At 41.7% G+C, this 27908-nt stretch overlaps 1 protein-coding gene across 2 annotated transcripts in view; it reads right to left on the bottom strand.

Moving 5' to 3' along the window:
• The window catches only part of gabrg3 (gamma-aminobutyric acid type A receptor subunit gamma3), a 53152-nt gene that overhangs the window by 8439 nt on the left and 16805 nt on the right, over nt 1–27908 (bottom strand). For both annotated transcript variants that reach the window (XR_003986054.1, XM_030434547.1), the window contains exons 3-6: nt 24972–25039; nt 12797–13017; nt 8838–8920; nt 2235–2372 (exon numbers count right to left, since the gene is read on the bottom strand). Coding sequence is in view for 1 of the 2 variants with exons in the window: in XM_030434547.1 (XP_030290407.1) it covers nt 2235–2372; nt 8838–8920; nt 12797–13017; nt 24972–25039 (510 nt within the window). In the remaining variant the exon portion in view is untranslated. The remainder of the gene's footprint in view (nt 1–2234; nt 2373–8837; nt 8921–12796; nt 13018–24971; nt 25040–27908) is intronic.

Below are 27908 nucleotides of genomic sequence, written 5' to 3'. Positions count from 1 at the left end.
CGCCGCTCACCTTATTACAAGACACTGTAACATTCATATTCATGTTATAATTATGAATGAAGTGCTATTTAGTGGGCATTTCTTTTAAATGACTAATACTGAGGACTTAGTGTGTACTAATTACATATGAATTTAATAAATGTTTTATGTATTTGAAAATAGTTTTTGTCTCTCGTGACAGTGGAATGATCTCCATCGTCATGAAATGCAGCTGACATTGAGTTGTTATTTTTACATCAAACCTTTATTTCCAAGGTCAAGAATAAAACCTACAAACTCAACATGTCTCCTTGTGTAAATGTATCAGTCAGTAAATGTTTTATAATACATCCTAAAGGTTTGTTCACTGGTTTCATCATCCATCATTAAATATGATACAGTTGTTCTATACCTTTATTCCATCATTAACTTAGTTAAAAGCTACAAATTGTTGAGAAATACATCAACTAACACTTGTTAATTAACAGGCCAACACATGAACACAGCTTCATTCATTACAGTGCAGTTTAATTTAACTTGTGTTGTTGCTGGCAGCCGTCTTAAACGGAGCCAGGCGGGGGGGTTAAAGTGCAGCTCTGCAGTCTGGTATCGAGTGCAAATGATGTATAACATTTCTAAAAATATAAGCGCTGAGTCAGCTCTATGCAGATCAGGTACAGCTTCCTCTTTAGGTGTCCCTTTATAACTTCAACTGATAACAGTTATTATTAATGGGAGGAAAAATGAATCGCATTATACGCCATGATATAAATTGTGGCCGCCGCTGAGCTGGATATCGTTCTTCTCGCCCCGAAGAAGTTTCAATGACACATTTTTTAAAGGATGTATTGCCTGAATTTTTATTAAAGAGCAGCGAGTAGTTTTCATTGTTGGTGGTGGAGTCCGCCATTCCTGCGTCTGCATATGCATGAGGAAATACCTGCCGCTTGAAATCAAGCGTTACTGATCGCAATCTGCACTCGTTGATATCAGCCTCTCAGATTTATTGTGAGGCAGCAGTTGATCACCAAAAATCGAAACGGTGGTCATTTCCTGTATTTTATGACAGCAGATAAATTTTACATATCGTGAGGAGAAACCAAAGTGAGCTGTTGGATGGTGTTATGGATGGATCAGAGATCTGGGTCACAGGTGATCAGGAGCGATTGGGTTCACCTGTGATGTTTCTTCCTCAGCTGGCTGCAGTCGTCCCCTGATCACTGACTCCTGCTTCACCTTTTGGTTTTTGGGTCCAATGTTTTTTGTTCGTCTATCATTTTGACAGAATCAGTTTGTGGCTGTGGGTTTTATTCCCCACCGCTGCCTTTTAGACACCAAGGGACCGTTACACTTTGACCCTTCTGTGAATTGTGCACTGCTTTGTTAGTTTCCCAGCCTGTGACCAGCGCTCTCTATCAGGTGGTGTTTTCTGGGGAAACGTAACAATGGGTAGCTGCAGCTGACCGGCTGCACACCTCGAACTCTTTACTGTGACCTGCTGCTCTGTCAGAACCACTTCTGTTACATGCAGCATGGAACCAGAATCCAGTCCCGAACAATACTGACTTTTTTTGTGAAAATTTACGTTGACTTTTTTTGTTTTCTTACAATTATCAACAGAATGTGAAGAAACAACATTTCTGACGTGATGATGTCTATGCATAGTTTTACAGAGATAGAGTTAGCAGTGGTTTAGTGGTAAATTCCTACATATTGCACCTTTATAAAAACATTATGAGTGAGACCACTTTCTGAAAAAGTATCTGCTCGAGGTGAGCCGTATCAAACTGCACTTGCCCGATACTTCTGCAAATGTAGCATGATGATGTAGTCTTAAATAAAAAGAACAGTTGGCAGATGGAAAGGAGAAGTTTTTTTACTTGTATTTTTTTGCAAGCTCAGTGTAGAGAAGGATATTTAATAAGCGATTATAGCAGCATGTAGTCTGACTAATGGATTTGTCCATTTATTATTGAATTGACTTGGTGGTCTAAACCGGGGCTTTTCTTTTCCTCATCTACAAACTGAATTAAACAGAGTGTCAACAGGGAAACCCTGATGGATCCGAGCTCATATCCAGCCACATGCTCCTTAAACCGGCCTGGCTGGAATTTAAAAGAATGAAACTGGTCACTAACAGCAGTTGATGTGAAAACACAACTTGTTGCACAATAAATGAATGAGGGAGTGAACGCCGTCTACACGCTGGACGACGTGAAACTTGTGAATGAAACCGTACAACAGACGGATCCTACCTGCTGTCGTCTGTATGATGTCTGTAGTGTTTCTCAGGCCCATGAAATCAAACTGGTAGAGACGCCAGGACTTCTGGTCCGCCGCCTCCACAGAGTTCTTCCTCCACTTGTAAATCATCTCATCTCGTGGGTATCCATCTGCAATTACACAGAGCACGTGTGTATGTGTGTGTGTGTGTGACCCTTGGCGCTACATGGCACATCCTAATGATGGATATCCTGTGCAGACAGACCTAGGGCCAGCCAGAGCTACATTTGTCTTGTGATGGAGGCTGGCTAATGAAAAGGCAGACTGGAGTGAAGACGGAGGCAGAAGGAAAAGCAGATTAAATGAAAGCTTTGGTTCAATAATGCACTGAATCCATCTTGATGCTGCGCCTGACCTTCACATGATGCTCACAGAGCCTGGGAGTGCTTTTACAATCGATCACGTGCGGTTAATGATGGGTTAATGATTGCATTCGTGCTTTCGGTGTCGCGCTAGCCCGGATCTCTCCCGTCTTAAAGCAGACACATAATCATTTCAGAAAAGCTAACAGAATTATCATGGTGCCCGATAGCAATTTGATTTAATAGGCTTTCAATTAACAAAAACATTAACTGTGAGGGAAGCAGTTGCCAAAACCGCTAATTGTTTTCAAACATGCTTGATGAATGAATTCCATTAACATTTGCCACGTTCTCTCTCTCATTTGCTATTAATGATGTCATTAAAGATTCAGCAATCGCAACTCAATTTCAGAGTGTTCACAAAATAACAGCTCACTGTTGAGAAAACAAAAAAACCTTTATGAATGGCAGCACTTTGTCAACGATATTCAGTATGACATAAAACATTAGTGATGGGCTCTAAGAACAATTTATAAATGACTGATGCTCCAAAGACTGAATACACATTAGCCTGAGAGGAAGACACGGCGCCTTTCACAATATAAGTGCTTTAGATTAATTCAGTTTGGAGCTTGCACTCTCCGTCGAGCCTTCCCTTTATGGATTATAACAAAAAGCAGTTTAAGTTTATATTATATACTAACTTTGCTAATGCTAGCTAGCAAATGTCAAAGTTACTAATGTTAACTATCAATTAAAATGCTAACTTTAAAGTATAAAGTGGCACAAACGTCTGGAAGAGTTGCATCTGACATGTTTTGTTTGACTGAATTTCACAAATTTGAGTTGTTTCTAATTTGCTTGTTTTAATTTGATGCCGCTTTATACTTTATTTATCTGCACTATATTAAACTGACACGCTGTAGTTGCTGGTTATTTGACAAATTAAAATTTTACATAACCAAATATGTGATCTGCTAAAATCTGATGCGTCTTTGTAGATAAAACTGCCCACTAGAGGTCATTAAAGTCATAAAATGATTAGTCAATTCACAATATGTCAGTCTGTACTACTTCTGTATGGAAGACTGATCCTGCCAAAATCAGAAATACATAATTAAAAATAATTGTAAAAAGATACTGAAATTAGCTCAATGAATAAATCCACATGCCATATAAAATCATCAAAAATAAAAATTGAAATGTAAATAGGCATTAATTAATTAATTAAACGTGGCTCTACTGTGCTGTGACTGATGATGACGCAGAAATGCAGACAGTAAAGTAAAAATAAATAAAGGAATTCATACATTTGTGGAAATATATAATAAAGAAATGGTTATGTACATTTAAAAATGAACAATTTAAATAATTGAAAATGAAAGAGAGAACAAAATAAATAGCTAAAATAATACAAATGTTAATCAACACAGAGGCAAATAAAAGCAGGAATCTCTATTTAGGCGTATTTGATAAATTATGTAATTTATTAATCTATTTAAACAATATATTTCTTTATTTTTCTCTTGATGTTGGCAGGTTCAGTCCTCTGTACTTTCACGGTTACCGTTTCCAGTGATCATCTGCTTTTGCTTGTGTAAAATGAATCATTTTAAGGTTTTGGAGTATTAGTTGTAAAAAAAACAATCAATATGAACACGTGCGTTTGGGCTCTGGGAATTGGTAAAGGGCATTTTTTACTATTTTCTGATTCTTTTCAGACCAAATAATTCATTAATAATGATGAAAATAATCACTAGTTGCAGCCCTACAGAAAATAAATGTAGTTAAAAAAATGAGCTCCAGCCTGACGACATGTAGCTGCAACAGTAAAAGTCTGCTTACACATTAATGTATATGTAAGAATATTCTGATATCCTTTAACACTATAACACGTCTTATTTTGATCCATCCATCTTCTTCTGCCTATCCGGGGCCGGGTCTCGGGGGCCGCTGTCTGAGCAGGGACACCCAGACTTCCCTCTCCTCAGACACTTCCCCTGCTCTTCTGGGAGGATCCCAATGTGTTTCCTGGCCAGCTGAGTGACATAGTCACTTCAGTGTGTCCTGGGTCTTCCTCCGGGTCTCCTCCCAGTGGGGCATGCCCAACTATAGAGATAGCCCAACTATCTCTAGCCGGAACCACTCAAACTCCCGCACTAGCTCAGGCTCTTTCCCCCCCAGCAAAGTGACATTCCATGTCCCCATGGCCAGAGTCACCGTCTGGGGATTGGGTCGCCCACGACTGCCACCCAAATCACACATCACCGGCCCCTTCTGAACCCAACTGGAGGGCGGGCCCACACCGCTCGTTCGGGCTGCCCCCGGCCGGGTCCCTTGGGCAAAGACCCGTCCACCAGGCGCTCGCCTGCAAGCCCCAACCCGAGGCCTGGCTCCAGGGTGGGGCCCCAGTGACACCATTCCAGGCGACGTAAACTTCCTTGTTGTAATCTTCTTCATCAGGGGCTTTGGAACTGCTCTTAGTCTGACCCGTCACCTAGGACCTGTTTGCCTTGGGAGACCCTACCAGGGGCATTAAGCCCCGGACAACATAGCTCATAGGATCATTCAGGAGCTCCTCCACCACGGTCAGGTGGCATCTTATTTTGATACTTTAAGTAAATGTTGCAGATAATACTTTTTAATCCGTGACTTGCTCAGTAATAACAGTCATTTTCTTGTGTATATAAAATAATGTAGGTGTGTAATTAGAACTGTGCCATCCTGATTCTTATTAGCCAACTAGTACGACAATGATATGATTCATTTTATGTTGAAGTGTGTTGTACTGTAGCTACAGCAGCTGCACTCAGTCATTATCATAATCATACAAAAGAACTATTAATTTACAACTGCAGGAAATTGGAAAACTCTCAGTAATGAAGTGGAATTTTTTTTTTTTTTCTCACCATCCCCAAAACATGTGATACTGTGAGTCAGCAGCCGTCTGCTGCTGAGAATTACATTGTTCCACTCCATCTGTGTGTCGACCGTGAGAGCACTGAGCTAAAGGAAAGCACTACATTCATGACTAAACATGGAGTAAACTGAGCTGAAGTGTACTTTTTTCAGTTTAACACTTGTGTTCATTGATAATCATTGACTCAATATGAACTATTTTTACTGTTATGGTGAGGCTGGTTTCAGTGGCGTGCACAGACTTTTTGAAGGGCAGGGGCGAAAATAAGGGCACTTTAGCACGCATTTTGGCTCCCAAGAGGGCACTTTAGCGTGCGTTTTGGCTCCCAAGAGCAGTGGCGGTTCTAGACCAGTTTTAATAAGGGGGCCAGGTTGGGTCCGGCTTTTTTGTTAGGGGGCACATACAACACGGAAAAAAGGATAAATCCCTCATTCAGACAAAGCAGTGTTTACAATTTCAGCAATTTTGATTGGGTAGTAAACTGCTGAGACACTTTATTTCTGCCTTTCCCTTCAGAACAAAATCATAGCAAGAAATCTGTCATTGTATTATTAATGCAGACTCACTGTCAGGGGGGCCACAGGGGGGTCCAGACTCAGAGTTACGGGGGCACTGGCCCCTGTTGGCCCCCCCCCCCCTAGAACCGCCCCTGCCCAAGAGGACAGTTTATCATATTTTAACCAGCCATGGGGGCAATTCATTGTGTTTTGCCAACCAAGAGGGCACTTAAGCGCGCGTTTTTGCCTCCAGGAGGGCACTTTAGCGCGCATTTTGGCTCCCAGGAGGGCACGAGGGCACACCACTGGCTGGTTTGTCTGTGAAAAAAATACTCAGCTAAAACTTTGTGCATGTTAATAAAAATGTGAAAAATTAAAAGTGCAGTATATTTGTTTGATATCTACTCAAAATACAAGGTCAAGTTCAGAAAATGTACTACATACAAATAATAAAAAACAATAAAATGCTTAAGTGGCTATAAAATAAAACACTGAGGTGGGAAAGAAATGGTAAGTGGAACATAAGGTGCAGTATTGACAGTAATAATAATTTATAGCGCATTACTGGTGTGTCCTGGAGTGAGCATTATGAGTTCGCACACATCAAGCACACAAAGTGAAACATCAACGCCAAGAACTGAAGTGCTGGGTGATTTCTTTTTTATGAGCCTTTGTACACGACACAAAGTGATTTGATTCATCGTTCAATCACTTGGAGTCTAAACTTCGTCTGAGTTTCCACTGACGTGGGAATTGGCAGGTAATGATTCAATTTTCATTGTTGGGTGAACTTACCCTTTAATAAACAAAAACATGTCAGTCTCCTTGAATGGTACGCACATTTAAAACTGTGATTAAACAGTCAGTGATGAGACGATGATGACGTGATTTACTCAGAAGCTTTAGTGTCTGTAGTGAGTTAATTATCTGCAGTCTGTCTTCGGCTCCCTTCATGTTTGCATTGTGCTTAGTTAATTATTCCAATCTCCAGAGACACGATGGCTTTAAAGATAAGCAAATCTGACTTAATCATAGAAGAAGAAGAGGAGAACAAAAAACAGACAGGTTGTCATGGAAACAGGAAGTGTAATGTTCTGACGATGTCCTCAGGTAAGGAGATCGGTTTGATGGATCTCAGCAGGACGGGTCCACAGACATGGCGGAGCAGTGAGCGTGTCATAAGTTCCATTATGCTGCACAAGTCTTAGCGGGGTCTTATCACATTAAAAGACTCCGTGACGCTGATAATGGATCTCTGCGTGACCACAGCCGATAACACATCAACTTCATTTTCAACACAACGGCCCGTTTCCTCAGGACGTCGTCAGGTTGGCTGACTGTCCTGCCGGATGGACTGACAACCCTTTAAACCACACAACCAATCACCAGCAGCCGGAGAGAAGTCTGTAATGTGAATTTACAGTTTCTGTTGAGCCAGTTTGACCCCGCAGAACTCTGAAATACACTCTGACGCAGCTTTTCACTGATGAGCAGTCACCATGGTGCATGTAAAATGAGTAAAAAGTCTCAAGAGTCACACCTAAAGTCCTGGTTCTTGGCAATAATTAAAAAGACATGTATTCTAATATGAAACATCAGTAAAAAGCTGCTTTTTTAATTAATTAAAAAACACTTAATTGCCTTCAGACATGGACAGATTATGAGAGAATAGGCTCCTGGACACATGATGTACAAACTGTTAACTCTTCGTGCTATTCTACAAATTCAAGCCAACAGTGCAGTTTAGCTTTCTGCTCCCCCTAAAACAAGACATTCTGAAATATAACAAAATTAAAAACTTTATTCATAGAGCACCTTTGAAACTAGAGTTTACAAAGTGCTTCGTCACACCACATTCGTAGCTCCATTTTACAGGAGTCGTCTGAGGTGATGTAGGTGGAGAGCAGGGACAGTACGGGAGTTAAAGGATCAACAGGGAAGTGGAGGTGTCGGAGCACGGAGAGAAGCGAGGAGGTGGGCGAGGACGTTGGATAAAACCCTCTCAGATCTGATTTAAGGGGAGACCAGCTCCTAAAAGCAGTTTAAAAAGCCATTAAACCCTCAGAAAACTAGCAAGCAGACGCAGAGTTGACAACCTGGTGGACTGGTGAGCTGTGAAAAACTGGTAAAAGTGATAAAACCACACTGAACTAAACCAGTTTGAATGCATGGGCACTTGTATTGCCTGAGGGAGGTTAAAACAATCTATAATTTCGATAAATCTGTGACAAAACACTGAGAAGGGCAGCACAGGTGTACGTTAAAATGCCCTAAGATAAGAATCTTGTTGTTCTCGGACAGGAAATGAGATAAAAACTCTGTTATTAAAATTAAGGCCGCGACTCTGCAGTGTTTATTAAAACCGAGATGTTCAAAAGATGTCACATTAACGTTTGTAAAGGAGGTGCATTTAAAATCTTTCTTGTAAATGACGCCCCGAAAATCTCCCTGATGTCTCTGTGATGGTAATAAAAAAATCCATCTTATTAAAAGAAATGAAAAACTGTCATTAAAGGATCTGATGTTAAAATGAATGGGTGTCCAACTGAGAGGAGACGGTGACACAGACTGCAGCTCCCCCTCGAACACACAGACAATAGTTTATATTTTAAATCGTTCATTCTCACTTACTGTCTGTGCTCGGATATTCCCAACACAAACAAGACAAAATAAAACACGAAAGCGTCAAAATGATCCGTATTTTCTCACAAAAGCTGTGCCCAGGTGTTACAACAGTGACTGACACTGACATCAGCTCACATTCAGAGAGAACTAAACAACACAATCACCTCAGAAATACCAGATAAAACATCGTTTCTTTAATGTTTTGTTCCCACGGGAGCGAGGTGTACTCACAGCTGGAGAAGATGAGCGGACACGAGTGCTCGTCCATCGGGAAGTTGTGCAGCTGCAGCTGGCATTCTGCGTTTATCGTCAGCCTGAAAAGAAACCGACAGAGTTTGTGAGACGTCCCTCGACTTTTATCAGAACAATAATCATCATGAAACCAAATCACGTGAATATTTGTATTTATTCACACTGTCAGGTATTACGGTAAATATTTCTTTTGTGTTTGATTTTTTAAAAAATGTGACAATAATAACTACCTATCACATCTCAGCAGCAGATCTTAGCTTGTTTTGACACACAGTTTATATCACAGTTGATAAGTGAGTCCATTCATTAAATATTTGTATTTTGTAAAGTCTCCTTGGGGTATCACACGCTCTCACAAACATTCCCGCCGATTGAACGACAAGTTCCGGTAATCCATTCAGAAAAGTAGCCGTGCACCAGAAAAAAATCCAGAGAAGACGACTGCGAGCTTGTTAACAGTGCAGGTGTAGCCTGTTTCCAACGATGCATTCAACAGAGATAGTGAATGCGAACATAATGTTGCTTGTTGTGAAGATATTCCACTGGATTCCTTTCATTTGATCACAGATTGTTATTCATATTTCATGCAAAAGCTCAATTTACTGGTTCCATCTTCCAGACAGTTTTCAGTATTTGCAGACATTCTACTGTGAAGGTCAAGTGATTAACTGATCAACACAGACAATAACTGTTATAATAAACTCACAGCCGTGGTGGACTGTGTATTAAAGCAACATTATGTTTTACATATCAGCTTCAAAATCATGGGGATGGTTCAGTGTCTTGTAATAAGGTGAATGGTGTCTCTGTCTCACTTCACATGAACATGAACTTGATGTAATGAGTTGTGTTTGTAGTCGGCACCTACATTACACCTGGCAAACTGTTACAGACCCGTGATTTGTATTTATGACTCAGAAACTGTGATGGGGCAACAAATCACAGAAAGTGCCAATTTCTACATAATATTGCTTTAAAATCCTAAAATGATTACATTTGGTCCATAGTTCAAGCATCTAGAATGATTGATTTAATACACTCTAGGTAGTTTAAATGTATATATTGTCCTAGTATACATCATTTCTTGTTATGTTCCCACATTAAATGAAACTAGTGCAGTGCCTGTTGAAAACACGCAGCTCAGCACAGATTATCTGGTAGTTTGAGGGTTCACAGATCCAGTTTTAAAACTCTTGAATTGCCCGCGGACTCGTCAGGGCCACCCCGATGATTTCAAACATGTTTGATATTGTTTGATTAAAATCTTGGCGATCGCATTGCTGCTCTCCAAGCAGGACCACAGCGATCAGTGAGCGAGGCATCCTGGAGCAGCTGCCAGGAAATGGTAATAAATCCTCGCCCTTAAGGCTAATGATAGCCAGCATACTGGTGACAGAAACTTCAAGTTCTCACTAAAGAACAGAAAACCTGCTTCGAGCATCTCCCCACTCATCCAGACTTGTTTCACCTTCTGCTTTTGTTGTTTTGTCCCTGTGAGCTGAAGCACCACGCTTATCTCCATGTTGTTTACGTCTGCTTCCCCATGAGATCCCATAAAAGGGATCTTCTCTATTCATTCCAAATGTATTCAATTAAACATGTTGTGCGTCCAAATGGCGCCAAATTCAACACCGCACCGCTTTGTCCTCTGCAGCAAACCTGCCGGCTGTGAAGCTGATCAGATAAATGTTTTTTTGAAATACGCGAACAACACATAGACTCACAGAGACGCCTCGCTTTAAAGTTAAATACAGCATCTGTGCGAGCAATAATCCCGATTCAAGAATAAAAAGCTGGACTTCTACGACTTTTATCAGCCTGTGGTGGCCTGCAATTCACAAAACCCATAACGGGCAGAGTGATGAGTGACCAGCTGTGTTTACTCTGCGGACTGGGAGGAGGCAATGTGACGTTCTTGACATTTCCCATCGCTGTGCTTCAGCCACAAAGATGATACAGCAACAAACCAACTTCACACACACGTCGTGCCACCATGTGTCGAAATCTGTACGTGATGTAGTTAAAGACAAGCTGTCCCTAGAGACTAGACGTACCTGCCGAGCTCATTACGCGGCCAATATGTTGTCGACCCTTAATTAAAAAACCAGCTGAAGAAAGCAACATGTCCTGTCTCAAGTGGAAACGAGGCTGCACAAGGCGTGAGGAGCGCGCTGACCTTATTCCACATGATGGAACTGACGGTTTTCGCGCACGAGCCATTAAAAATAAGATGATTGTTTCCACGGTTCGCGTTCCCACGAAACCCGCAGCACATCCGACTGAAGAGTGGACACACAGGACGGGAGAATGAGGAAGAAAAAGGGTTCAGATGAAAATCATTGTAATGTAATTCTGGTGTGATCTTTAAAACCTCATTAAAGCATGGAAATGGGACAATACCATGCATGTGGGAGAGGCATGGATATCACAAAATGTCATCTCTGTTTACTGCAGCCAGGCCAGCGCACAATTAATACCCAATGACATTTCATTGTCTTTCTCTCATGCCATCGACGGATATTACTCCTCAAAGTTTTTGCCCGCTCCCTAATGCTCCGTATCAATAGTGCTGGACGGAGGCGGATCTGGCCGCGGCTCTGCGTGCAACTTCCCTCGCTTATAAACTTTTTTTTTTTTTGGTTCTTTGCGGAAATGCGCCAGCTCCGTGTTGATTGGCAAGTTTTTTCCCCGGGTCCAACACGGTGTCAACCAGAGCGACACGAACTGCAAAAAAAAAACCTAAAAAAGGTCCACAGAGCTCGACTAAAAACCTTGGACATGTCTCTCAGCGCGATGACGGTGCCAAAAAAGACTGAGCGCCGTCAAGAGATGCTTGTGAAGGAGCAGTTTATATTAATGTCAAGTGCTCCAATTACAAAGAGTGCTTCGGGGCACGAGGGCGACTGCCTTAGTAAATTGGTCTTAAAGCTCAAGCAGGCACTTGCTCGGTAATGACAGAGGCTAATTGCTTTTGTGCGGCTCTTTTTTGGGGACTGTTTGCCTCACAAGTCGATTTACAAACATTCTTTTGTGAATAGGACGGCTGAAGTCTGATGCAATATGACTGACTGGTTGATTGATAAAGCCCAGTGACTCCGCAGGGCAGTTTGAAAGGTGACACAGCAGCACATGGAGATTCAGGGAGGTCACCACAGGAGACATGTTGACTTTCCAAAATAAAGGCTCTGCAATAACCTGAAGAATGTATATCTAGACACTTCATGGGAACCAGGAAGTCCAGAAAATCTTCACACTTATTATGCCGTGGCTTTGTGTTGCTGAGATGCTAACGATGCTAAAATCAACACCGAGCCACAGTCTGTTCGCTGCCGTGACACCAGACTACAGAGTACGTTTTTTGAGATGCCTCAATTCATCAACTGCATGCAACTATGTAAGATATTTACTTTTATGTGGCATAAAGGGACTCAAAATTTCATTCTACAAACCTTTGCTATGAAATCACTAATCAATGAAGTAGGTCTATGCAAAATAAACTCTTGAATACCAGCAAAACAAACTAAATAAACTAGTAAAAAACTCTTAAAAATGATTTTGATTTGATTTTTTTCTGGTCCGTAATTAATAATGTAAATAAGAATGGACTTTAACACTGATTGGAGCGAGGCACTCTGCTTGCAGTATGCGTAGATATCGCGATAATATCATTATTGTGAATTCCGTTGGCCAAAATAATCATGTAGTGAAAAATCTGGTATGGTGGCAGCTCCAGTCATAACTAGTTCTAGTCACAGAAGTTAAGATCATCAACCAAGCACAGTACCCGGATCAGAAACTGGGGCCCGCTTTCCAACGTCTTTAATCCAAAAGGTGCATGGTGGGTTGGATGTCGTCACTGTCAGCAGACTCAGAGAAGTCCACTGCAGAAATGGCGTCGATGCCAGATAGTCTATACTAACAAACGTTTCTGAGATTACCTTAAGGTGTAAAGTATCTTCCCGTCGTTCCATATCCTGAGCAGCTGGTTGGGCATTGTAATCCAGTGGGAATCTGCGTTCTTGGAGTTCCTGAAGATGGTGTCCGGGAGCCAAATAAGTCCAACCATGTTGCTGTTCAGAGTCAGTTTCTTCATCGTGCTGTTGTATCTGAGCCGGCTGTCCGTCCACGTCTGGGCGAAGATGATGTCGATTTGGTATTCCTGAAGACAAACAAGAAGCGCGTGAGTGGATGTACAGTGGTGTCGTTTGATGCCAAAACAAACACTTCAGCGTGAAAGTGTTTGTTGGCCTTCGGTGAAAAAAAAAAAAAAAGGCAGCTTCACCTGCTGAGAATCAAGAGTATTGATTTTCTTTTTAAATGACACAACACAGAAGGATTACGGGTTCCTGCAACACATCTCTGTACGCCATCTATCATTCAGCGGGAGCATTCATCATTTTACCTGCTCACTGGCCCGTACGTCGAGCACGGACCTCACCGGCCACCTCTCACTGATCTGCTTAACTCGCCATTGTGCTGACAGTGAACCGCTTCAAGGCTGTTGGTGCTTCTGCCTGTGGCTCCTGTCAGCACCTCAGTTTGTCTTGATATTTGTTTGATGGACCCCAAAAAAATCATAATTTATAACACATATTTTTAAGTCCTGTGTATAAAGTGATGTTAAAGGGGATCACCAGAGTCAGGTTTCATCCTCTGGAGGCCATGAATGCCTGTACAGAATGAATCTGGGCATTAGTTGTCGAGATATCTTTGTCCAGAACAACACGGTGGACACAGACGAGGTGTTCCTGGACTCATGATGGTATCCTGACACTGTGTGAGACAGTTTGCCAGTCGACCACAGGCACATTTACACCTGCAGGTTATTCAGAGCGGCCTGCTGACCTAGGTTTTTGGATTGTGGGAGAGAACCTAGAGAACCTCGGGGAGAATGTGCAGACAGAACACAGCGGGCGGGTCTGAACCCAGAACCTTCACACGGTGAGGTGCCCCGTCCGCCACGGTGCTAACGCGGCTAAATAACTTTAAAAATACTGAAATAAAGCAGCACTGTTCTTTTGTGCAGTCTGCAGGTCTAACAACATCCCGTTGCTTTGCAGAAAGCGCTGGCTTCTTTCCATCAAGGCTACTGTCACTTGGAAATCTGAGGGCAATCAATCCAACTCACTCCCTCGTCGTTTCTTATCAGGGGTGATGCGGTTGAGCGCTCAGCCCGATGGATTCAGGAAAAGCAAGAAAACAGGAGCAGGAAAGTCAGGAAGGGAAGAAGGTCTGTTTCCATTCTACATGCACCTGATGCAGTTTTTCTGACTCTGATGTGAGCTGTGTGTGATGTTTTGCTAACTTTAAAACGTAGCTCGGCTGGATATTTACCACGTTGATATAAGAGTGGAATCAATCTTCTCATTTAACTCCCGGTAAGAAAGCAAACAAAATGTGAAACTACTCCTTTTCAAGGATAAACATGTATCATCACTTTTTTTACCGGCTACATTTGAGGGGATTGTAACGTGAACTTAAAAATGAGCCCCGTCTGTCTTGGTTGCCTTTACAAGCTCAAATCAAACTGTGCATTGAGTTTGGGTTGAACCCAAACACAAACATATAGGTGGAGCTCCCCCAGGAGTCAGCTGTTGGTGATTTTAGCATCTTGTGGTGTGAAGTTTTACAGTGAAAAGCCGATATATGTTGCTCACACACATTTCCCCGGAGAAAACGTACATATTCAGTATACACCGAGGTCTAGATGTACTCGACTCTGAAAACATCCAATCAGCTTGATGGTAAACACACACTGGTGACGTTGAAAGGAAGCCAGTGTGTACTGCCTTCAATTTCTCAATTAATCAATTAGTTGTTTGGTCTATAAAAGGTCAGAAAGTGGTGAAAAATGTTGATCAGTGTTTCCCAAAACCCGATATGATGTCCTCAAATGATCAAACTCAAAGATATTCAGTTTACTGTCATAGAGGAGGAAATATTCACATTTGAGAAGCTGTAATCAGAGCATTTTTGCTGTTTTCTGAAAAATAACTACATTCATTTAATAGTTGACAACTAATTGATTAATGGTTGCAGCTCTACCTTGAGCCTTACCTGTCATGTTGGTCAGAACGGAGGCTTCTTACATGGAACAATATGTAAAATAATACTGTTGTGGATGGTAATCTCTTAGAACTATCACTGGATTTTTACTCAATAAATCTCTGCATTTGTGCACACCAGCAAGTTACTATGTAAAATAAGGGCAGCTCTTTAATTTGCCGTGAAAAGCACCAGGGTGGTGATTAGACCCTGGTGCTCTGAGGCAGCAGTGTGAGGCCAACCATTGCTCCATAAAACTGTTAAAAAAAAACACTTTTCACAGTATATTCTGACACTAAACTACTGTGATTATGCTTTCACAATGCAAGGTGGAAAATTATTTGGATTATTACGCTAATCTGCTGTGAATCTGAATTAAAGCAGCATTCAGATGCGACCGTAGAAACTGAACATTACAAGGAAATACTGAAATGAATGTACTACACCATACAATTGTATAAAATTTTACAATCATACAAAATAGTTGAGCTTTGGAATATTCTACTTTTACAACAAGGCACACATGCTAACACGCAGAAAGTCTAACAACATGGCTAACAGGTCCACAAGTGGTCCAACACGGTACCAGGACCTGCTCGCTCTGCGCTGCCCTGATCACAGTATACTTCTGTGAATGTACTGAAAATATTAGCCAGTAATTAACTGTAAGATTACAGCAATTTTGACAGAGTAGATGATATGTGGCTACTTATAGCCACCTCTGTGATTATGTAAATGTTTTGCATCGACAAACAGCTAAAATAAGACCAATGAGCAGGACGAGTCTGTACTTTGTAATCTAACTGCATCGGCAGTGTGGCTGCTTGAGCTCAAGACAAAAAAATCTCCTCAGCAACAGCTGAGTTGTTCCGGTCCTCTTTAGCAACAATACAGATTAAGACGTTCAGCATAATGAAATTAATAATAGTCTGCCCTCCTCCAACCAGCCCACACCTTTTCATACAGCTGCCACCGTCTGAAATGCATTTGACCTTTTACCCGGTTCTCTACACCAGTTTGAGCAGCTCGCCAATTAGACTGAAGTCTATAATCAGGAGAATCACTGGGTGCTCATGACCTTTAATTGTATGGCGCACGGGGGATTTGAAATAACCGAACATTATGCAGCATTTAATGACCGGTGGAGGAAAAGTGATGCAAATCAAATAAATAGAACTGATGCGCTGCACGGCACATCTGGAAATGGTGAGCTGCAGATGGAGGGTGAGGGGTAAATCTCTAATAACACACTGAAATGTCCCGTTTTGTAATCTCCGATATAATTTCACATTAGACGGAAATCATAACAGAGCTGAACGAGTATCGATCTCACTTCCCCTCCCCGCTGCTCGCAGCTGTGTTCAGCCACTACAGCGGGGGCACGGTGGCGGAGAAAATGGGTCTTTCACCTCGTGTGCCTCAGAGGAGCTGCTATATTAAGGATGTTGATCTGGAGCTGCTGCATATTCTGTAAAATCAAAGATAAGGCTCTACTGTAGGAAAAGACCCCACATGATAAACTCATTCAAAGTGAGGCACAGAGGAAATGATTCCCAGAGACGTGCAGACTTGTAAGATGCTTAATACTGCGTGGAAATACCACCTGTATCGGGCCGGTACCATTAGGTCCAGTTGGGGAAGAATGTAAAGCTGTTGCTGGTGTGAACAATAGTCTAAACATTCACACTTCTTTCCTGTTTAAACATGATATCTTCCCTTTGTTTTGAGTTTGGGTTGACTAGCTCTGACCTCAACCCCATCTGACACCGTCAGGATGAATTGGAGTGTCGACTTGCCTGCCGGGTCTTATCACCCAACATCAGTTTCCAACCTTTCTAATGCTCTTGTGGCTGAATTGGAGCAAATCCTTGCAGCTAGGTTCAAAATGTTGTCAAGTGCCCCCATTTGCCCCGAGAACAGATTTGAAAACTCACCCTGTGAAATGGGACAACCCTTCAAGACCATCATACATCGTCACTCCATAGCGGTTTAGTAAACAGACGCAACCTGGACTCATTTCTAATCATCGTCATCAGCTGTGGTGATTTGTCTTGGCAATCCTGGTTTTTAGTCATCAATAAAAAAACAACACTGTTTCGGTCGCTAACACATCAGTGTGGCTTCACTTTAAAAACATACCGGAGTGGAAAGTGTAATATCTAATTCCATCATTCATCATTCATCTCCTGTTAGCAGATGTTAAGTTGGGTCACGCTGAACAGATTTACTCTCAGAGCGGAATATTTCCCCGTCACTTTTTAAATCATGTGGACAAATGGGAATATTAGTCATTATTGAAAATCTGCACATGGTTTACAGTCGACTCTGACGGGTGGGGAAATTATTCTGCCGACAGTTTACCCCATGCTTAAAAAATGACCAGAATACAAATCAGACAACAACCGGGCTGATTAATGGCTCACGATGGAATAAACAGCTGGAATTTGAAGCAGCCTGGAAGAGGCCACCTACCACGACAACACGTCTGCTCCGCGCCGCCCGCAGCGGTGCAGCTTTTCATTTCGGTGACGAGACAGCGGAGGCATATGTCACTGACCCTCCGCCCCCCTCATGCAAATAAGGCATTATCAATGTTTTTTGTTTTTTTTGTCTGGATGAACTCTCCATAATGTTGTCCGAGCTGGGTTGGTCATTACTAATCACCTATGTCTATAATATCACACTGTTCGCTATGATAAACAAGATATCTGTGAAGACAGGCTTTACAAAAACTCCCTTTTGAAAAACGATTTTTTTTGTTTTAATGTTGCTTTTTTTCCTCCTCCTGAGACTTTTTCCTGGCACCGTTCACTGTGAGTTCAAGGACTTGATAAAACCTCTATTTTTCGGCTCTCTAGCACCTTTTAGCTGAACAGAGAAGTGCTTAATTGCTTCCTACCTCTGAACAGTCTTGTTCTCCTCCTGCGGTTCTTTGTAGAAGTGAACGCCCTCGTCAAATACACATCTTCATGTGTATTAAAGCTACATAGCGCTGGTCACTGCAGTAGGTGCTTTAAACTAGGGCAAAGCATACGCAGTGTGGAGCTGGCACTTGATGATTATGCGGCAAAAGACTTACAGTACATACTGTTTGTGTCCTGTGCTTTGAGACGTCTTGTCATGTTCCTCTGTTGGCTTGAGGTCTCTCCTCGTGTCCTTATTAGAGGCAGCTGAAGGTCGATCAGAGCGAGGAGACAAACCTTCATCATCCACCTGGTGTGATCTGCTGCTCTGAGCTTTTGTCAAGTACACAGATACAGCGTGTGAGGGCCTGAAGATCTCTACAACTAACGATTTGATTGCAGGTGCTACGAAGCAACAACGCACAGGTTGTCAATGAGCAGTTGCTCGGAGCTGGGATGCGACAGAGGCAGTTATTTCCCCCCACTTTCATTTTATCTTTGAATGACACAGTTTGTACACTGTATGGCTCTTAAATTGTTTTCATGACTCTCACTACAACTATCATTTGTGCTGCACCAGGTTTATTTAACTGAATGAAACACTTCATTTAGGCCTTGTATGGCGGCTGTACAAAGTCCAGGACCGTCACACCAGAATGCAGAGTTCACATCCAGTCAGTGGTTATATTTAAGCAACAAATGAACTTGACAGAATATGGAGGTATGATTGCCCGAATTTGGACTCTGATTTTGATTGGTCACAGGTCTGGGCAAATATTAGAGAAGCCTCCTGCAACCCCAACCACCAACAGATCCACTTTAACTATGTACACAGAACATATTTGACCCCTCGCAAACTACATTGTATGAAGTTCATAACTGACCCCTTGTGTAGCCGATGTTCTATGAAGGCCTCTGGCACTTTTTTGCATATGATGTGGAATTGTCCTCCAGTCTCACAGTTCTGGACCAAAGTGGTGGCCAAGCTTTCTGATTTGATATCAGTGACCATACCAGTGACTATACCTGTCCTTTTGCTAATTAATCTGTCAGAGGTTAACATTACTAAACTTAAAAAGCGCACTGTGCTAGCTGGCCTAACAGCTGCCAAGAAGTTGATGGCCTTACGATGGAAACCTCCCCATTCTCTCACCATCAGACACTGGGCACTTACTTTTCTAGATGTTATTTATCTAGAACTGTCTACTGCTAGAATTAATGGCGCTAGTGAGGCCTCCATAAACAACTGGCGTGCAGCAGCTGATTCGCTTAAAGAACTTATGAGATAAGCTCTCCCCTTACTTAATGCATTTTAGTGAGACTCTTCACCTCCTTGTTTCCCTTGACTGTGTGCGTGCGTGTGTGTGTGTGTACGCACAGATAATGTATATGCTCCATAGGATATCAGTAGACCTGAGAGAGCGTACCAGTATGAGTGTGGTGCTGGGGTGGGAGATGGTGCCTTTTTCCATTTTATTTTTTATTTTTTTTATTTTATTAATGTCCCTTTCGTTTGGTTTGGTTCTGATTGCACCTTTTGAAGTACAAGGTTATCATTATTTTACCATTGTTAAGCTGTTACGGTCATTTTGTACTTTCTCTATTGTCCTTAAAGATTCATGTTTTTGGTTGTAACTTGTATTCTTGTTTGAATAAAAACATTTGATCACAAAAAATATTTAAGCAACAAATGCACTGTGCTTAATGTGAGAAAAAGATATTTTCAGTTCATGAAGACTCATTTCAGAACTATTGGGATGAAAGTTGCTTAGCAGGAGGAGAATCTTTCCAGCATCTCGGTTCAAACTGAAGTTGAAGACAGTGAACCGAGCACGAGTCAATCCTGAGCTCCATCAGACCAAATTCTCATAAGAGAGACCCTGCGTCACGTAAGTTTGTTATGAGCCGTGTTGTTTGCCATAGTGTTAGCAGCTGTCAATCAAACCAACACGCATGCTACTGTACTTTAACGTCAGTCATAATGGTGGAGCTCAATATTTTCTTTGGTGGCAGATGTAGTTAGAGAAGCACTGATCTGTAGATATACTTTTGTAAATGTTAGAGAAAAGACTGTGGTTACACAACATTTAACAACATTCAATCTGTAGAAGTTCTGTACATGAACGCACATTTTTCAATTTTAAACTAGTGCTGTCAGGAAAAAATGAACAATGTGTGCCTTTGTATGTAACTTAAAAACATGCCATCAACTGCTGTTCACACCTTCACTTTTAAATGAGAGAGTGAGCCACACATCTGCCAGAGTTTCCTCCCACAGTTTAATGACATAGAAAACTCTGGACAGTCCACAGGGTGTGCACCCCCCCTCACCAAGTGCATGCTGGGAATGGCTCAAGCCGCCCCTTTACCCTGCAGAGTTAAGAATAAAGGATGGAAATAAATATAGCTTGTCAACAACATCCTGCACTGCCCTCAAGGTAGCTTAATGTTACACAGGGGACACTTGTTATTGTCGTTTGTTTTTTTTATGTTTCAGAGTTTAATCATATTAATAAAGAGAAATATAACACACAGATGCCTGTTTTGGGTCATTTATACCTCCTCAGTCCCACCCAGGTTTTGTCTTGTTTGCACAAATAAAGATTTTCTGTCTTTAGTAGCTGCCAAGTTACAAGAAGAGACAAACCCCTAACCCAGGTCTAACAAAAGAAACAACATGGCTTCTCAGTCCAAATAGCAGCTCTAATAATGTATAAGGGGGGCAGGTAGAGAACAGCAGGGATAAGGTGCATGTGTGTATATATCTACATATACATGTGTGTACATGGGACACAAATATAATCATAGAATGTAAAGTCAACGAGGGTGTGTTTGTCGTTTGTCCAAATAAAACATAAATAAGTGTAAAACATAAAATGAACAGCAATAAGCAATAAGGTATAAAAACAGCAACCAGCCATAAAAGCGGTTAAAAGTGGACACGCAGAAATCCTGAAAGTCCTGAACAGTGTTAAAACAGGAAACATATTCTCGTCAGTCTATTACGCTGATTGAAGCACACAAGCAGCATGTTATTATTCCACTGAGATCCGTTCCGTTTGTGGCGTTACCAAGAGCCTCATTATAAGATCCTCCTGATGATGACTTCATTACCAAAATCTTCCAGCCAGAAAAATGAAAAAATTAGATGCATCACTTAGGCCCATTAAGTGAAAACACACACTCTTCAGCTCGCATCTGCGCCATCCGGTAACTAAGTCGAACCAGCTGACCCACCTTTTTATGGGAAGATTTTTATGAAGTGAATAAAAAAAACAAAACTTTTCAAAGCAATTTTCTGTCACAGCAGGCACGAGCCAAACAATCAGAGTAAGCTGCAAATTTCAGGAACATTACGAATTAATATTGTGCTGGGAGCTAAAGAAAACCACAGTTGCAGCAGTCCTGCCAGCAGCCCGCTCACACAGTCGGAAATGGACTGGCATGAATATTGTATTTCTCTGGATATCCAGTGTGTGATAGCCGGTGAGTGGGCAGCTCTCTCCACAGGGTGAGAATAGCAACAGGGACCCCACTGGCGCCCGTTTTCGTTTTGGCAGGAACTCGTGGTTGACACCAGGTTGCCTTGGACACTGAATGACCCACAAGTATAAAAATAGCTTCTTTATAATTACAAAGATGCTGCCTCCTCCAACGTGACATATTGTTCATTGCTTATTAAAACACAGCTCCTCTTATTGTTTCTACTGAATGGGTCATTCACAGCGTGCTTAATCGTCACTGTGCTAATGAAGAGGAAATCAAGGATGGGTTTCCCCGCTTACAGCAGCCCAAGATGTGTAGCAGCAGCAGCAGCAGCAGCTAGAAAACACTTTGTGACAATAAACATTGTTTATTAACAGGACCGGCTTCCTTCTGAAAAGCTTTAGAGGCAATTTATCCGGTCTAGCTTTTCCTCAGCAGATATGCACATAAAAGTTAAAGATACTTTAACAATTTGAACTATAAATGGACTGCTGAGAACTTTTTTACAGACATTCATGGTCCCCAAAAGATGAACATACCTATGTTAGGGATCCCCAGACTTGAGTAGTATCACGTGAAATGTCTAACAGCTCCTGGTGGACTGTAATAAAATTGATTACAGACATTTATGTTACCCTGAACATGAACTATTAACACCTTGATGACTCCTTATGTTTTCTTCTAGTGCTGTCATTGGTTGAAATTCAGGTCCAGTACTTTGGTTTAGCTGTAAAACTAATGACTTATCAAATATATCTTCGGTATTTATCGTTAAATGCTAGCGTGCACATATAACAAACTAAGATTGTGAACCTATTCACAACATGCCTGCTTAACATCTGCACAGTAGCATTGTCACTGTTAGCACATGTTAGCACGCTAATGCCTCTAGCTCGTTGCCTTAGCACAGCCGCAGTGCTGATATAACTGTAAACTTCTATTCTTGTTAAATAACATGAGTTGATTTCTCTGCATCTTTGTTCATATCCTACAGGAAATTTGATCACTTAACCAGATGCGACAAGAACTGACTTCCAATTTTCTTATTAACTATGACTTTGTTTGAAGAATACCTTAAATTTAGCTGGTCAAGTGTTTTTTTGTTGTTTTTTAAGTTTCATTTAAGTTTTACAGAGGCACTATGCAGTGTTGGATGTAGTGTTGGAAAAATAAATTAACTCAGAATTTCAATATTTACAATATCAATGAGGTAATAATGCAAACTCAGAAATATTGATCTTTCTTGGAGGAAAATAAGGTTTGAAGCTAGAAAGGTGGCAGGGTCCGCCACATATAAACAAACTAAAACAGTCTGAGATTGTGTTGTCCTTTAAGGTCAGTTTGTTTATTAAGATTATTCAGCCATGAAAACAAAGAGAGTTTGTTTATTTAGTTTGTTTTGACATAAATATATCAGTCCATCTTTCTCCTCTGATTTAAACTTCTCCCTCAAAACTACACAGTGCACCTTTAAATCACTGGGAAACACAAGAACGTCGGGGTGCATGACCTTCTAAATTTTGATTTATTGATAAAGAAATGTTAAAAAGATTTATGTGTGAGGAGCCCAGACATCTCATTCTGTCTTTGTCCTTAAGGGAGACTGTGTGGGAGGCCTTATTAGAAATCCTCCTGGACGCCTCCTCGTGCAGATATTCTCCGCACGTCCACTCGAAGACTCTGGGAAAGAGCCAGAATATGCTAGACGGATGAAACATCCCATCTGTCCCGAGAACGCATCAGTAAATGGTGCAAAATGATCGGAGGAAAAGATTTATCGCTGGGTTGATGGCTCACTTGCTGTTTTATCCATGCGGAGCACAAATTATGTCACCTTTTGTTAAAGAGCAGCTCAGTGTCAGAGCCCGACTGTGAATGGAAGCTGCTGCAGACGACTCCAGCAGACATCTTTATGTCAAACGACCTGGTACGAGACTTGAACATGAACATCATGATGTCTATTTCTTTTGAATTTCTGCGCCGCATTTCAATCAATAGCTTTTCTTTCTGATTGTACTTTTGTGATGTGAAAATGGCCTCATTTCCGTTGAGCGTGTTCTCAAAGCGAAAGGGGAATTAATCACTGTCTGTCTCCTGGAGAAGTCATGACACCCTGAATTATACACCGCGTCGCAATTAGAAACAATACAAGTATGACGACTGATACTGTATGTGAATTCTTCTCTGACAATGGGGCTTAAAATTAGCTTGACACGGAGGGGGTGCTTTGCTGTAGTAGCACTGATGTGGACTGAAAACGCTGTTGTTCTTATTCAAATTAAAACTAAATAACTCGCCCTCATGTCTGCACGCTGAATATTACAGCAAAGACCGGTGCTGCAATATTCAGTCCAGAGCTCCCACACGTCTTAAAAAGGCAATATGGATGAATTTTAGTTTAAAACATTCAAATATGAATTAATAACAACAAGGGCTGTCGAAGTTATGCGTTAATAACACGTTAATGTAACATCTTCTTGACGCCGTTAATTTTTTTATAAAAAAAAAAAGAAACACGCATTATTTGATTTATGGCCATCGGTGGCACCTGTAGTCTTGATCCAGGGGGTGGCAGAAGAATAAGAAAGGGAATCAGAAGAAGAAGAAGCAGGGTTGGCATTCGGGAAAAACACGGTGGACTGAAAAACGAAAGCGAAAGGAAATGGAGAAAGGACTTATGAACGGCATATTTACTTTCAAAACACTGCCAGATGGTTCGGTTGATAGGACAAAAGTTATCTGCACGTACTGTCGACTTGAAATGAGTTACCACTGAAGTACGTCGAGTCTCAAATATCATTTGCAAGCCAAACACATGGCAGATGCAGAGAGCCCACCTCGCCAAAATCAGACATCACCATGTTTTGATCCCATTTAGGGTAAGGGGATATTTTTTGAGCCTTTTATTTTCCTGCATGATTTGAATTGTTGAATAAACATTTTCATAAAAAAATACATTAAGGTACATTTAGAACAGAAAAAAGTGCCAAAAAAATTGCGATTAATCGTGAGTTAACTATGGACAAAATGCGATTAATCGCGATTAAAAAAATGAATCGTTTCACAGCCCTAATATCAACATAATGTAAAGACAGTTGCTCAAAAGGGAACAGGATTTAGAGTAAAGCTATAGGATTTTATCTACAAGGCCCAATGAATTTAATACAAGTTTCAACGTGCCTTAGAAACCCACATGAAGGCCGGTTTGACCAACGACCTACAAGTGTCCTGTGTAAGGACACTCCCACACAGAGTTTAAAAGCTTGCGACTCCCCTCCAGTTAGTCAGAACTGAAGAAACCTCTTGGATGAGAGGTGAAACGTCTTCAACAAACTGAAACACGACAAGTTGCAACAATACAGCACCTACCTACCTTCACCCTGACGTGGATGACTCAGAACCTTCATCAACAAGTTTCAACATTCATTTTATCAGGAAACTCCAGACATGAACTCGGAAAAGTTCTCGGATCTTGGGTGAGTTGGCGTTTCCTCGAGTTTCCAAGTTTGAATTGTTCTCACCAAAAACAAAAAACAAAATTTCATCAAACTAACAAAGCTCTAGTTGAAGGCAAATCCATGCAGTTGTGATTCTTCACTGCAAACTATACATACCACAAAAAACATACAGAGCTGTGTGTTACGTAAGAACAAAACCTGAAAGAAAGGGATTGACTCACCATATTTATTGACGACACTGGTCCGATGCTGTTCACAAATATGTCAACATCGATAACAGTTGGTTTAACTGTGGAAAAAAATAAAAAGAGAGAAGATCAAAATAATTATTGATCAAGACTTTCATTTTGGGCACCACATCTGCCTCTTTTTATTTTTGTGAATCAAAGAGCAGCGGAGTGAAGCTGGATCAATGACGCTTTGTTGTTCTGGATGCTTTGAGGAGCGAGCTGCTGCTGTGTGAAGCGGTTCATCGGGGAGCTGTGGTTGTTAATAATGATCACACATTAGTCTTCCTCACATAAACTGCTGCCATAAAACCGCTCCAGAAGTGAAGCAGCAATTATGTATCCATGCATTCACAAAACCAGCCGACCAAGCACCTGAACACGACGTACTGTTAGAACATCAGAGGAAGTGCCGGGCCGTCCGCTGGTTCTCAATCACACTTATCCCCGCTGGTTTTCACTCCAGAACCCAATCATGAACCGAATTACATCTGTGATGGCAGATGAATGCAATTAACTGATAAATGGGCAGTTTCTTCAATCCCTGATTGGACCAGGATGAAGCCCCGTGGTTGTCTATTGCCCGAGACCATAAAATCCACCGTGTTCTGCCTAACCTAGAGGAGATAACTCCACTAATTAAAAAGGTCAGAACCTCCAAGTCTGAAACGCTCAACGCTCAACTGCTCAATAGAGAAGTCAAATGTGTCAAAATCACTGAAAAACTAACCGTAGCCTTTTGTCCTTCAGTCGTCATTCAGCGTACATGAGATTTAAAAGGACAATAATCTAACAGATTCTATCCATCTATCTATCTATCTATCTATCTATCTATCGAAATTAAAAATGAGTCAGACTCTGGTAAAGGTATTAGATCTCAAAGATTATCTACTGGAGGCACGAGGCGTCACTTGGTTTTGTTTTGTTTTGTTGGCTGAGAGTGTTTTTTGTTTTGTTTGGGGAGATCTTGAAGAGGAGAGATTTTTCTGTCGAGATTAACGGACACCTTTGTGTTATTTGAACTGTGGGTTTGTGGTATTTGGGCCAGAGGTGGATTTCATCATTCGATGTCGAGATTCAGTTCCCGTCAATCAGTTCGGCAGGAAGAATCGTTCATATCGTTCGTTCGTTCGTTCAGACGCGTGTCCGGTACAACGTTGTTTAGCAGTGAATCATGTAATGCACAGTTCTCAGCTCCTTGTTCTCAAACGATCGTGCTAACGGTCAACATAACACTGTAGTTCAAGGCAAATACGTAGCTGCAACTTCATGATTCTGTGTACTTTTTGACAACACAACAGTGGATTGAATATGAATATGTGAATATTCACCTTGACATTAAATTGACATGTATTGAAGGTAAGCCAAGCGTGAGTGACTGACTGAACGAGAACGATGAGCTACGAACAAAATCAAATGTTTTTCTTCATGGAAACGGTTGCCACACTTTCCTGTTTCTCATTGGCTAAAATTCGACATCAGTGTCCCAGACTCAGCATACGATTGGCTGACTCTCAGTCCTCTTCATCACTCTGATAACTAAACAGTGAACAACACAGCGACTCGTCTGTGAGAACGAACAAACGAACGAACGAGAGAGAAGTGAAACGTGGAATCAGGTCAGTTCGTTCGCTTTAAACTGATTAGTTCGCAAACGATCCATCTTTAATTTGGGCACTGAATGCATAAATACTCTGTCTTGGACTGCAAATTGTTATTTCCTGCCTGATTCCTGGTGGTTGAGTACACGGGTCCTTCTGCAGGGTTTGACTTGTAAACGAGCTCTCAGTCTAGACCACTTAACAAATTTATAACCATGCTAATAGTAGCTGCAGTTAGCAGCACTGAACAGTTACCTGGGTCAATTCTAACACATTGCACTTTTAAATTGCAGACTGGAAGCTGAGAAAAAAGAAGAGCTGAACATGCTGAAACTGAAGCTGAGGGGAACTGCAGAGCTGGTGAAAAACTCTCACATCTCAGCTCATCACTGTGAGTGACACCTCCCACGTTACACACAGTCGCTCTTCCCATTGTTATCATGAAATATCAATCAGTTGCAGCTGTAAAAAGGAACTCCACTGATTCTCTTTGACCGCATATATTTAAGTCAAGGTGAATCACTCCAGTCTTAACTAACTTGACAATGCCAGTGCTGATCACTGCTGTGGACCACCACTGATAAGGGTTTGGTCGCCTGAGGAGATTTTCAACTGGATTTCATAGCTTGCAGCACCGAGTCAATTTACTCTACAGCAGCACACTCCTCGCAGCACATACACACCGAACTGTAAGAATACATGTCCTCTTCTTCACTCTTGTCTACGATCCATCTCCTCCTCCTCAACCTGCCAGCTCCACTCACGGTGGAACCCCCTATGGCTTCCCCCCCCCCGACGCTGCCGCTCTCAACGATTTCACGCTCGGCGTAAAAGCTCCATCGAAACCTTGAACTTTTTCAAAGCGGCTAAGTGACAGCTGTGACATACCGCTGCCACGAGTGTTCACATTTACTCAGTAAAGAGCCCCTCCATCATTTCACATTACCTGTCTTTGGAGTCTGGATGTCTCAGCCAATTAAGTCCACAGTGAGAATTTTCTCCACCTGCCTGTCTCCGTTGCAGCGTGCGGTTCACGTGCGAACAGATGGCACGCTGGAGAACACTTCTGCAGAGACCCTGCTGAGGCAGCTTTTCAAAGGCACTATATCCATAACCACACAACACCTGGTGAGCAAACTGCATACATCCACTTTATAAACCCGCTAAAAATAACAGGAGACAGAAGATCTGAATGTGGTGTTTGACGGTGTCCACACGTAACCCTCCACATTAACTTCTCTGTATATCACGTTGTAATCGGCTCCCCATGTAACCACCAGATGGGAACCGGGGCTGAAAACACTTCAAACGCACTCCTAACACGGAGCGA

Source organism: Sparus aurata, chromosome 11 (assembly GCF_900880675.1).
Source record: "Sparus aurata chromosome 11, fSpaAur1.1, whole genome shotgun sequence".
Taxonomy (NCBI): Eukaryota; Metazoa; Chordata; class Actinopteri; order Spariformes; family Sparidae; genus Sparus; species Sparus aurata.
The sequence above is the reverse complement of the archived record's forward strand: the minus strand, read 5'-3'. Positions and strand labels throughout refer to the sequence as shown.